The sequence below is a fragment of the Rhineura floridana genome, chromosome 9, assembly GCF_030035675.1.
Source record: "Rhineura floridana isolate rRhiFlo1 chromosome 9, rRhiFlo1.hap2, whole genome shotgun sequence".
NCBI lineage: Eukaryota > Metazoa > Chordata > Lepidosauria > Squamata > Rhineuridae > Rhineura > Rhineura floridana.
In genome coordinates, this window is record NC_084488.1 from 68,376,991 (window position 1) to 68,389,180 (window position 12,190).

The 12,190-nt window shown below is 38.3% G+C and overlaps 1 protein-coding gene across 11 annotated transcripts in view; it reads left to right on the forward strand.

The window, feature by feature from the left end:
• Positions 1–12,190, forward strand: part of INPP4B (inositol polyphosphate-4-phosphatase type II B) — a 444,727-nt gene that overhangs the window by 60,330 nt on the left and 372,207 nt on the right. For 9 of the 11 annotated variants that reach the window (XR_009757936.1, XM_061584849.1, XM_061584844.1 and 6 more), the window contains one exon: positions 9,305–9,369. The exons of 1 other annotated variant lie outside the window; for it this stretch is intronic. Coding sequence is in view for 8 of the 10 variants with exons in the window: in XM_061584849.1 (XP_061440833.1) it covers positions 9,305–9,369 (65 nt within the window). In the remaining 2 variants the exon portion in view is untranslated. Of the gene's footprint in view, positions 1–9,301; positions 9,370–12,190 lie in introns of those variants that run through there. One more of the 11 variants, XM_061584852.1, reaches the window with a different exon arrangement.

Sequence of the window (12,190 nt, forward strand, 5' to 3'; positions counted from 1 at the left end):
TGCTATGCATACAGAATGTCCCAGGTTCAATCCCCCGCATCTCCAAGTAGGGTGGGGAATGGCCCTTGCCTGAAACCCTCAAGGGCCACTGCCAGTCAATGTAGAAAATACTGAATGGATCAATGGTCTATGTATAAAATGATGCACATTGGGGAGGGGTGGGTGGGAAATCCTGATGGGATCTGAACTGGCAATGACTGGAGATATCCACTGGATAGTGGATAGCTCAATGAAGATGTTGACACAGTGTGGGGCAGCTGTGAAAAAGGTGAATTCCTTGTTAAATATTATTCAGAAGGGTATTGAAAATAAGACTGTCAATATCATAATGCCATTATACAAATATATGGTGTGAGTGAATTTGGAATACTGTGTACAGTTCTGGTCGCCTCATCTCAAAAATGATATTGTAGAGCTTGAAAAGGTTCAGAATAGGGTAACCAAAATGACACAGGGATAGGAGCAATTCCCTTATGAAGAAAGTTTACAACATTTGATCATTTTCAGTTTAGAGAAAAGTGTTTAAGGGGAAACATGATAGCGGTGTATAAAATTATGCATGGTGTGGAGAAGGTTTTCTCCCTCTCTCATAATACTAGAACCGGGGGTCATCCGATGAAGCTGAAAGTTGGAAGATTCAGAACAGACAAAAAGAAGTACTTCTTCTCACAGCACATGGTTGAGTTATGGAGTTATCTCCCGCAAGAGGTAGTGATGGTGGCCAACTTGGATAGCTTTAAAAGAAGATTAGACAAATTCATGGAGGATAAGGCTATGTTTTACATCCACTGTCAGCAATATGCCTTTGAATGCCAGTTGCTGCGAATTGCAAGTGGGAGGAACTCTGGTCCTGCTTGCAGGCTTCCCATGGGCATCTGGTTGGCCACTGTGATGACAGAATGGCAGATTACATGGCCTTGGCCTGATCAAGCAGGGCTTTTTTATTTTCTTGTGTTAAGATCACAATGCCTTATGATGTGTGCTTGCATGAAGTGTTTTGTGATGTGAAAACTTCTTCCACAAAGAGGAACCTATGGCTCTCTAGATGCTATTTGCCTCCAGCTCCTATCAGCCTAAACCAGCATGGGCAATTATCTGAGATTATGGGTGTGGAAGTCCATGAACACCTGGAGTGCCACAGATTTCCCATCCCTGTGCTAGTTCTTGCACAACAATTGCAGAACAGCACCACCTGCTTCTGCCCTATATGTTCTTTAACGAAGCAGTTCTTATCCGAACAGTGCAGAAAACCACCACACCACTAGCCACATTTTTAGAGTTCAAAATTAGCAAATTAATATAGTTGCAAAGGAAGAAAATTTGATTAGGAAGATGATTCCCATGACAGTGAAAACTTAGGAGATACTGAGAACCTTTACAACCTGACATTTGCAATAATGTTAATACCAAATCTAACTGTTTTGAATAAAATACAATGCAAATAGAGCTCTAAAGCATCATGATCTGATTTTGTTAGTGCTGGAGAGAGATTCCTAGTATTCAGCCAGAAAAAAATGGGAGTTTGAAAGAAAATGTTCAAAGCCTTATTTTAGTGCTATGCAAATCATCATGAAAAGTGGTGGAAACATTTGATTTTTGCTACTGCTGACCTCCCTGCAGTCAGAGCTTTGAGCTTTTGCTTTAATGTAGTTTCTGTTCAGTGGTCATCCTAAACCAGTAAAATGCTGTTTGTTATTTATTCAAATTCTCTGGAGATACGGATCCTTAATCGGATACAATGTTTTTAATCAAGAGAAGGGCAGTTGCTTTATAGGGACGTGGTGATTTTACAAAGTTCTGTCAAGGATGAATGGTTGGTGCGGACCAGAGAGAGGGCTTTCTCGATTGTGGCCCCCACCCTCTGGAACTCCCTTCCTCTTGATCTTCGACATACTCCCTCCCTGACAGGTTTTCGACAAGCCTTAAAAACCTGGCTATTCAGGCAGGCCTATGGGATTGGGGAGGGTTAGTTTTATGATGTTTTAATTGGAAACTGATTTTAAATTGACTATGACTGTGTTTTATTTTGTATATTGTATATGATGTATTGTTTTTTATTGTAAGTCGCCTAGAGTGTCCATTAACCTGGACAGATAGGCGACCAATAAATAAAATTATTATTATTATTATTTAGATCTGTATCATTAAACTAATGTTTGTTTGCTGTTACTAGTAATGAGCTTTTGTTTCTGACATCTACAAACAAAGTCAAAGTGTACTGTCACCTTAAGGTCAAGAAATTCAACAGCATTTCCTATTTTGGCTCAAATATTTGCCACCTGACATGTCATGTTCTTCTCATGCATCTATTAGAACAACTCTATAAGGGAGTGTCCTGTTCTTATCTTCAGCTGTGTTTATTGTGGACACAGCAATTAATAAAGAGGTTTGTTTGGATCTGCAATGAGACATTACTCTTCCTGATCCAACTGTGTAAGCTGTCCCATTAAAAGATGAAAACTGCTGGGCAAGTTCAACCGTCTGTTGAGTGCCATTGTTTATGTAGAGATTAGGTTCATTTTTAGATTCCTGAGACACAAAGAACTTTGCTTTCAAGCTCTGCTCTATGTAAAACAAAGGACTCTTAGTTTATAAAGTTTAAGATCCTAATTTATGCCATTTCAGGGTTAAACTGCAAGTAATTCTAGGAGTTTCGTGACTGATACCCCAGTGTGGTTTATGTTGTTGTTGGAGAAAATGCAGTCTTGGGAGTTGTGAATTAGATGGCAACAGTAGTGTTGCAGGAATTTAATCATTATGTCCAAAAACTGATTGGCACATGTGGTATGAATGTGAACATGTAATAAGATTCTGGGGAGTGATTTTTCATTAAAAAGTGTGGATTATTAAACAAAGGATTCAGCCTGATCTCAGGTTAGCATTTTTACTATTTGTGCTCAGCATAAGTCATCTTCGTAAAGATGGTCACAGCTTTTTGATGGTCACAGCTCTATCTAGAAGTTGTACAACTTCTCCGATGTTGGGCCTTTTGAGAGACGGTACACCCATGTATGACATGTAGCCTTCTTGGAAAAATAGACTCCTAAACTAGAGTTTTCAAACATTTGGTCAACTTGATGACCTGTATAACATGGTATCCCTTTATCTTCCATGTGAATGTCAATCCCTGAGTTTCTAGTTCATGGTAGCTAACCTCCAGATGCTGTTGGACTCCAACTCTCATAGGCCCCAGGCAGCATGACCAATGGCCAGGAATTATGGGAATTGTAGCCCAGCAACATCTGGAGGGCCACAGTTTAGCAACTCCTGTTCTAGACTGTTACTTAGATGTTCTTTGCAGGATAATCACTCTCCTCATCCCAATACTCAGGAACCTAGTTGGGGGGGGGAATTTGAGCTAAGACCTTTTAGTTGATTTATTAGGTAGAAGATGAATCAATTAATTGAGCAATCTAATTTATGCCTGTTTAGAAGTACATTCAGTGGAGTTCAGTAGCAATTACCTCCAGGTAAATAGTATAGAATTAGCTTTCTTAGAACAGCAGGAGTTGAATCCAGCTAAGTCATACTCAAACTAAGATGCATCCAAACTCAGAGGAAGGCAATGGTAAACCACCTCTGAATATCTCTCACCACGAAAACCCTATGAACAGAGTATAGGTTGCTGATTCATAGGGTTGCCATAAGTCGTAGTTGACTTGAACAACAACAAAGTCATACTCAAAGTAGAGTGATTGAAATCAGTGGATATATGACTACTGTTCCCCAACCTGGTGTCCTCCAGATGTTTTGAACAACCCCAGATTTTTGAGGAAGTTAATTGTTTCTAATAACAGGACTTACAAAACTACAGACTACAGGCTGTATCTTGGAAGATATGTTTCTCCTATCATGTATATAAGGGAATGCTTCTTCTAAGGTGGTGCCATCTGTGTTGCACAATCATCAAAAAATAAAAAATAAGGGTTTTTACTCAGAATTTTTGTATGATTCAAATGGAAGTTTATGCGGATTTAATTCATGGTTTGATCCATAAAATCCCATACAGTTAATCAGTTACAATTTCTTTAGCTAGTTAGCAATCCTAAGAAAAGCTATAGAAAGAAGACAACAGCATGCTGTAATTGTGTATTACACCTTCCTTTTTTTAATATTGCAGTTGATCTTGGCTGCTGAATAGATCTTGTTCACATTCAATTCATTAGCATCTCTGTTATCATCCATTTCCTCCTCATCCTCTTCATGAACAGCCAGATGCAATACAATGTCAAAGAATTGACTTCACTGGCTGGAAGGCCATCATCTTGTTTTGACAAGGAAGGAAATTTGAAGATATGCAGAATGTTTGGGGATGATAAATGTATAGGTAAAAATAATTGGCGTTGGCAATCGTCTATGCACGTATGTTTAGCAGCTGCCGTCTGCTTACTGTTTTAGTATTCTTAGATTTGCTGGTATAACCCATTTTCTTCATTACTAATGGTTGACTGCTCCTAAACACCTTCTAAGTAATTGCTTTTCTGCCATAGCTATGGTGGATAAGGATTAAACTCTCACTGGTATATGCAAACATAGATGAAAGTCCGGCTGTTGGTCACTAACTGGATTAATTGACATAGGGGAATGAGAGAAGCTCTCTTATGTTTTATGGCCAAACTGCTCATTAAGTGGCATGCTTTCTGCATGCAGGGGAGAAACTGGGTTCTGTTTAGTTTCAGGGTATCCTCGGTCTGTATGTGCTATGTATGTGGTGCAAGGGGCTGTTAAACCAAATGGGAAGGCCTGTATACGGCTCTCATTTTCACAACCAGCCCTTGTTACCTTCAAAGTCAACTGTACTGAGACTATAACAACAACAAAATAATCAAAATTCTGCATGGAAGTAACCTAATTCTGGACCAAGAAAAGTTGAGTTCCATGGCCTGTAAAATTGAGCTAATGTGCATGTATTTGCCTGTTTGGTTAGTAGAAGGCAAGAACAAAAAGTTACTCTCTGCCATCTAAATACCTTAGTCTGTCCCCTCTTTGTCTTTGGAAACATCACCAGATTTGTGCTTGAAATGTTCACACCCATTTTTCATTTTCAGTTCATTTTTAATTTGCATACCACCATTCCACATTCATTTCCCCAAGGTGGTTTACAACCCATAGTAATGACGAAAAATACAACAAAAATCACATTGTCATCCTATTCAAAACATAACCAAGTACAAATTAACAAAATTCAACAATCCACTTCACATATACAAGATAGTATCAACAAAATAACAGCAAATAACGATAGAAGGCCACCCCCATAAATTACTACACATCATTAAATAATTTCAAACAAATAAGACAAAATTTACCAAAAATGCAATACTCAAAATGCCACGAAGTCATAGACCAAGGATTGTATCCAGTGCTGCTGTTCTACTTGTACAACAGACTTCCACTTGCACAAGAGAGCTTCCCCTTCTTATCTGACCCCCTGCAGCCCTCACACCCACAAAACCTGGTCCAGAGAGTTGGGGTCCCCTCTGTAGCAGATTTTGGGGGCTTGCAGGGGGAGGAGATGAAGGGGAAGTTCCATTGTGTGGGTGGAACTTGACACATGCAGCAGTGGTTACAACCACATATTTTAACTGGCAGTGCTAGAAATTGATACCATCTTGCATTTCACTGATGGAAGTAGAGACATGCTTTTTAACACCACTAATCTCATGCCAAAGAAAACTTTGCAAGTCTTACAAGTTCCCCTTTGCATACTGTTGAAATCTCTTAACTGCATGCTGTAGTTAATGAACTCTGTAATCAGATCTGTGATTTACAAGCTAAGGGCACAATCCAACTCGCACTTACACCAGGCTGAGGGGAGTTGGATGTGGCAGATCTCCAGCTGAGCCAGCTGGGTCCCAGCTCAGCCAGGATATGCCAGTGTATGTCCCCTGGCTCGGTTTAGCTGGGGCTCAATAGAGACTGGCATAAGTGAAGCCAGCATAAACCAGTGTAAACCCCCCAAAAGGGGCATTCTGGGGGCATGTTGGGAGCTTGTCGGGAGGGGCTGAGATTAAATGACTTAGGCCACATTCAACACATATTTGGAGTACTCCTGCAGGTCCCAATTCAGGCAGAAGTTATGCTGGGAAAAAGGTCAGTCTAAGAAAATTAATACAATAGAAGTCAATGGAGAGGGCTTACTCCCTGGTAGGGGTATTTGGGAGAGCAGGCTTTTACTTTCTGGTCCCTGTCTGCAGCTTCTGGCTGAGCCAGCATTCAGCCAACCCAGAGGCTCCAGAACAGCAATTGATGCGGCTGAACTTTACAACGGCTTCTCTTGCTCCAGCAGCGCTTAGGCCAGCTTCCCCTGAGTTGGATTGCTCTATAAGAGGATGATTGTTGTTTTGTTAAATACGTACTAGGAAAACATAGTGTATTATCAGTTCAAAATTGATGCAGAGTGAAATAGTAGGCTGTGTGCTCTACATTGTTTCATAGTATCCATACACACTTATTTACATGGATGCCTTCTAGAGATGAGATGCATCTAATCCTGATTCAGTTTAGTCCTGTACATGTTGATTCATAAATACCCCCCCCCAAGTTAAATGCAGAGCTTGGAAGTAACTAGTTACAAGTAACGAATTACTTATAATTTATTACTTTTTTGAGTAACGAGTGGGTAACTTCATTACATTTTGCTGCTAATAGAACGAGTAGTAACTTCATTACTTTTCAGGAGCAATTGCAATGTTTCCAGCATTACTTTTGCACATTACTTGGGGGGGGAGCAGGGGAAGTCTTCTGCTCCTCTGATTTGTGACTAAAAATCATGTGCTTCAAATTGGGCTTCTGTGCAGTGTTGTTCTTCCTTCATGCTCTGTGGGTGCTTAGGAGGTGACGAGGGAGGAGGTGGAGAGCAAGACGGGGTAGAGAAAACAATTGTTTAAACATTGACAGGAGTGGAAGGGGAAAAGAGCTGGAGGCTATATATCTACACAGAAATATGTGTGTGGGGGTATCATCATTGCTGGGGGTGGGGTGAGGGGATGTGAGATTCTGTTATGCCATTCTGTTAATCTTATGGATAAAAAAAAATTCTACTACCCTCTGTGTGTGTGTGTGTGTGCTTATTTTTAATGTTGTTTTAGGCTAGTTAGATGTGCAGCAGCCAAGGCCAGCACGTTGTAGGCAATTTTGTTTTTTAAAAAGTAACTGAAATGTAATTGTAGCAATTACTTTTGAGTAAAAGTAAAGCAATCAGTTACTTTCAGAGCAATTGTAATTGTAACGGTAATTACTACTTTTTGGGGGTCATGTAACTGTAACTGTAATTTATTACTTTTTAAAACTAATCTTCCAAGCTCTGGTTAAATGGGACTTACTCCCTGGTAAATAAGTATAGGATTGCAGCCCCAGAGTTTTAACATCTAGAGATCATGTGGAGGAAGCTGGACCTTACAGAGTGGATGACAGTGCTAAAATTCATGCTAACAAATTTTAACAAGGTATCCTCAAAATACAAAAATATGAACAATGATTTATAGGAACAGAGACTAGACAATAGGGATTGTCTCTGTTAAATAGGTACAGGTGAAGCATTTGGAAATCTTATTTATTTTGCAATAATTGGGGATGGAGATCCTCAAAGTGCTTATACCCAACATACTCAAGGTGATGTTGGTCTCCAACTATCATCAGCCCTAGCAAGCATAGCCAACAATCAGAGGGGATGGCAGCTGGAATCTAACAACATCTGGAGATTCATAGATTCCCTGCTCATAGCTTATACAGAGTTGTGGAATATTCCTAGTCTTTTTATAGGGAGCATTGCCTCCTGAAAATTTATTTTTGCCTTTTAAGAAATTGAATGCATTTCATGTTGTACAATTGGATTTTCCTTAAGACAACTGGATTTTTCTATTTTCCACCGACAAGTTTAGTTTCATCAACTATTGCCTGAATCAAGTTAATGGGATTTTATCCCATTACTGGTGTTGATTAGCTTACCAATTCCAGGATGTTTGTGTTATCAACACTGCTTTGTTAATGTAATGATTCTGTATGAGAGCCAGTGTGGTGTAGTGGTTAGAGTGTTGGACTACGACCTGGGAGACCAGAGTTCGAATCCCCACACAACCATGAAGCTCACTGGGTGACCTTGGGCCCGTCACTGCCTCTCAGCCTCAGAGGAAGGCAATGGTAAACCCCCTCTGAATACCTCTTACCATGAAAACCCTACAGGGCGGTTCACGACAGATGCTCTTGGAGGTCACTGATTCATAGGGTCACCGTAAATCGTAATCGACTTGAAGGCACATAACAACAACAGGGTCGCCATAAGTCGGAATCGACTTGAAGGCAGCCCATTTCCATTTCAATGATTACGTTTAAGATATTAAAGTCTGTACTTTTTGCATTTCATTTCCTCCTAACCTCTCTGCTTAGAATCTCCTCCACCAACACGTTTATGTTTTTAGACACACACACACACACTCACTCACTCACTCACTCACTCACTCACTCACTCACTCACTCACTCACTCACTCACTCACTCACTCACTCACTCACTCACTTAGATTACACAGAGTCTTCTGACACTTTAAAGACCAGCAAATTTATTATGGCACACATTTTTTGTGAACTATGGCCCACTTAGTTTGTTGGTCTTTAATGTGCCAAAAGGCTTTGTTACTTTTTAAAAATAGGTATTTGTTATAGTGAACACAATCTTATGTATGAAAAATCAACTTAAAAAGGCTTCTGGCTGGCATTGTTTACTTTTTAACATGTTAATCTCTGAAGGCAAGCTTAGTGATCTACCTTGTCATACGGTGCACCCCACCCCATATTTGTGTTCTCATAGCTCTGTGTTTTTTAGAAATGACAAAAATAACCCAGACCACAAGAAATATTGACTGTAAGATGTGTGTTTACAATTTACTTAGAGTAAATTCAATCAATTAAGTTTGTAATAATTCAGTTAAAAGAATAAACATTGGGTTTTCCCAATAAGGTTAGTTTGCTCATCTGTTGAAGCAAGGTTTGCATGGTTGTCTCATGCAAAAGAACCAGTCTATATTCCCTTATGCAAAATGGAACAAAGCAAAGAAAATATTGCTGGGTGTGTGCTGCAGTCTCCAATTCTGTCAGCTGCAGGATAACGGAAAGCTTCTGGGAAGTTAATCTAGCATTTAACAGCATGTTCTAAATCAGCTGCCAAGTAAAGCTGATTTTTTCATTATCCGTTTCCCCCTTTAACGTCATTATTAATGCATCTTCTTTAAGAATAAATATATGAAGAAAGAAGGATTGTTGTTGTTATTGCTGTTGTTGTTATTATTATGGTTCTTTTGCATACAGAGCCAAGAGAGAGATGGTGTCATCTGAAAGGAAATCTGCTGTTTCTAATGAAAAATAAGACAAAGGTAATTAATATCATATCTTTCTTTCTCTTCATGTTTGTGCTTTTTTCTCCTTGAATTTACCGAATTCTTTTCATTTTTTAAATTACCTCTAGGTAGCATGGGTATGGATAGAAATATTCCGTATTGTTGGAAGTAGCCTAAACATTGTCTTCCATTTGCCTTTATGACTATCCATAAAATGTGAGACATTCTTCAGTTGCATCAACAATCTTTGATTGGCTAAATCAGGAATGACTTGAAGCCAAATGGTGCCCTAATTTGATGTATAATAGATGTCAGTCCAGAATAGTCTGGTAGACGTTTTTGTTACGAATAGTTGACTGCAGAATCTACATCTTAATTCTTACTATTATTATATAAAGAATAGAACTTGGGAGTTCTTTGTGCCGAATATGTTTCTTAAAATAGTGTCCCTTCCAGGAGGAATTATTTGTATATTTGCTTTTTCTTTCGAATAAGTTAAAAGATAAATTTCCAAGATCAGCTTTTAATTCAAGTTTTAATTATGGGGGATCTTGGGAAAGAAATAAGGGATTTTACTATTTCATTGTCTTTGACAACTGACAAACCTTGAGATTTTGCCTTTGAAGTTACGGCAATAGAGAGAAAGAGAGACACTTATTATTTGTTTTGTCATGTTCAGACATTGCTACTAGTTCAGAAAGACCTGCTGCTTAGGATGTCTAATGGCTATAGGGTACAATGTTTAGGAGTTCTTTTTGGGGTCAAGATTTAATTGTAGACATGCATTTTGGCTGTTATTGGGGCTATGGATTTGTCTTTTTATTGCAAGATATGAGGTATGTGGGAATTGCTTCATTTTATTGTATGTTTATTTAGATGTTTTCATTATTATTGTTTGACTATTCACATTTTGTTTTAGTTTTGTAATTAGAATGAATTATGTATTTTTTAATGTAAGCTGCCTTGAGCATTGTTTAACGATGGAAACGCAGCATACAAATAGATGATGATAGTTTTTGGAGGGGACAGTTAAGCCAGAACTCTTAATATGGTATTCAGACAACTTTATCTATAGCAAAAATTGGGGGAACCTATCTTTATTGCTGTCACCTGCCTCAAATGCCTTTTAGTAAGTGTTTATTTGGAGTGATTAATTTCTACTGGATATAAAATTCCATAGCTAGTGGCATGATTGCAGCACTGTAATAAGATGGCCACATGGTTTCAGGTAGTCTTCTGATCCTCTGATGGTTAGAAAAAATTTAAAATGAAAACTGAGAATCTAAATCAGTTGTCTTCTAGAGGCTCAGTTCAGACATGACTGTGGCTTGTCAGTTCATAAGTACAGTTAGCAAAAAACATGACTTGCAAATTCATTTCAGACCATGTTTTTTATTCTGGTTTATCTGCCAACTGTAGTTTGTCAACTGAGACATCATGTCAACCCATAGCTTGCCTTCCTTACTCATGAGTTGGTATTTTTTCTGAACTAAATCTGACTAGGTATCTGGTGGAGTATGTAAATAATTAATTTAATTGGTATGCTACCTTTCATCCAAAGGCCTCAAGGCAGCATGCAAGGTTCTCTTCTCCCCCCTGCCAATTTTATCCACAGAATAACTTTTAAGTTGAGACCTATCCCAGTCTGCGTCTGTGTTAGAATTGCTTTTAATATGTTTTCTTTAATAATATGTTTTAACCCTTTTTTAAAAAAAGATGTTTTAAAGCTTTTTTAAAAAATGTTTTTAACGTTGTTTTGTTTTAATGTATTTTAAGGTATTTTTATGATGTTTTAAAGTGTTTTTAGCATTTCTGGTTGCCGCCCTGGGCTCCTGCTGAGAGGAAGGGCGGGTTATAAATCAAATAATAAATAAATAACTCTGTCAGATAGGTCCAGTTTCCAATGTAGCAACTTTACCTTTATAAGCTCTAATAGCTTAGCTCTACCCTTAGCTCTCTGATTAATCATCTAATATAATTGATATTGTATAATATGATATACAATCTAAAATATTTTATGCAGGAAATGATAAATTAAGAAGAAACGGGGTTGCTTTAATAGTGAGAAGCAATGTAGCAAAAACAATTAGGAGCTATAATGCTAGGTCTGATCGAGTGATATCGATGAGACTCAACAAGAAACCTATTAACATAACCATCATTCAAGTCTACGCTCCAACGGCAAATGCAGAAGAAGAGGAATTCAAGAGATTTTATGCAGAAGTACAGGAAGAAATTGATCACACATCAAAACAAGATGTGCTGATAATCATGGGGGATTGGAATGGAAAAGAACAGAGAAAAAATAGGAATTATGGGGAAATGGGCCTTGGAAATGAAGCAGGAGAAAGACTTCTTGAATTCTGTGAAGGCAATAATCTGTTTTCTAGCAAACACGTTTTTTGAGAAACTGAAAAGACGACTGTACACGTGGATATCACCAAATGGTAAATATAGGAATCAAACTGATTATATAATTGGTAGCAGAAGATGGAGAAGTTTCATACTTTTTGCGAAAACAAGACCAGGAGCAGACTGCAGTACAGATCATGAACTGGTAATATTGAAAATCAGAGTAAAGCTAAAGAACAACAAAACAATCATAACACCAACATACGGTGTATCCCAGAAGAATATAAAGAGCAAATAAGGAACAGATTTAAGGCTTTAAACTTAGTTGATAGAGAAGAACTATGGAATGAAGCAAGAAACATTATCAGGGAAGAATGTAAAAAGATAATACCTGTAGCTAAAAGGAGAGAAATACCTGAATGGATGATGGATGAAACTCTGAAAATGGTTAAAGAGAGATGGGAAGCAAAAGCAAAAGGAGACAGAAACATGGTTAGAACCCTAA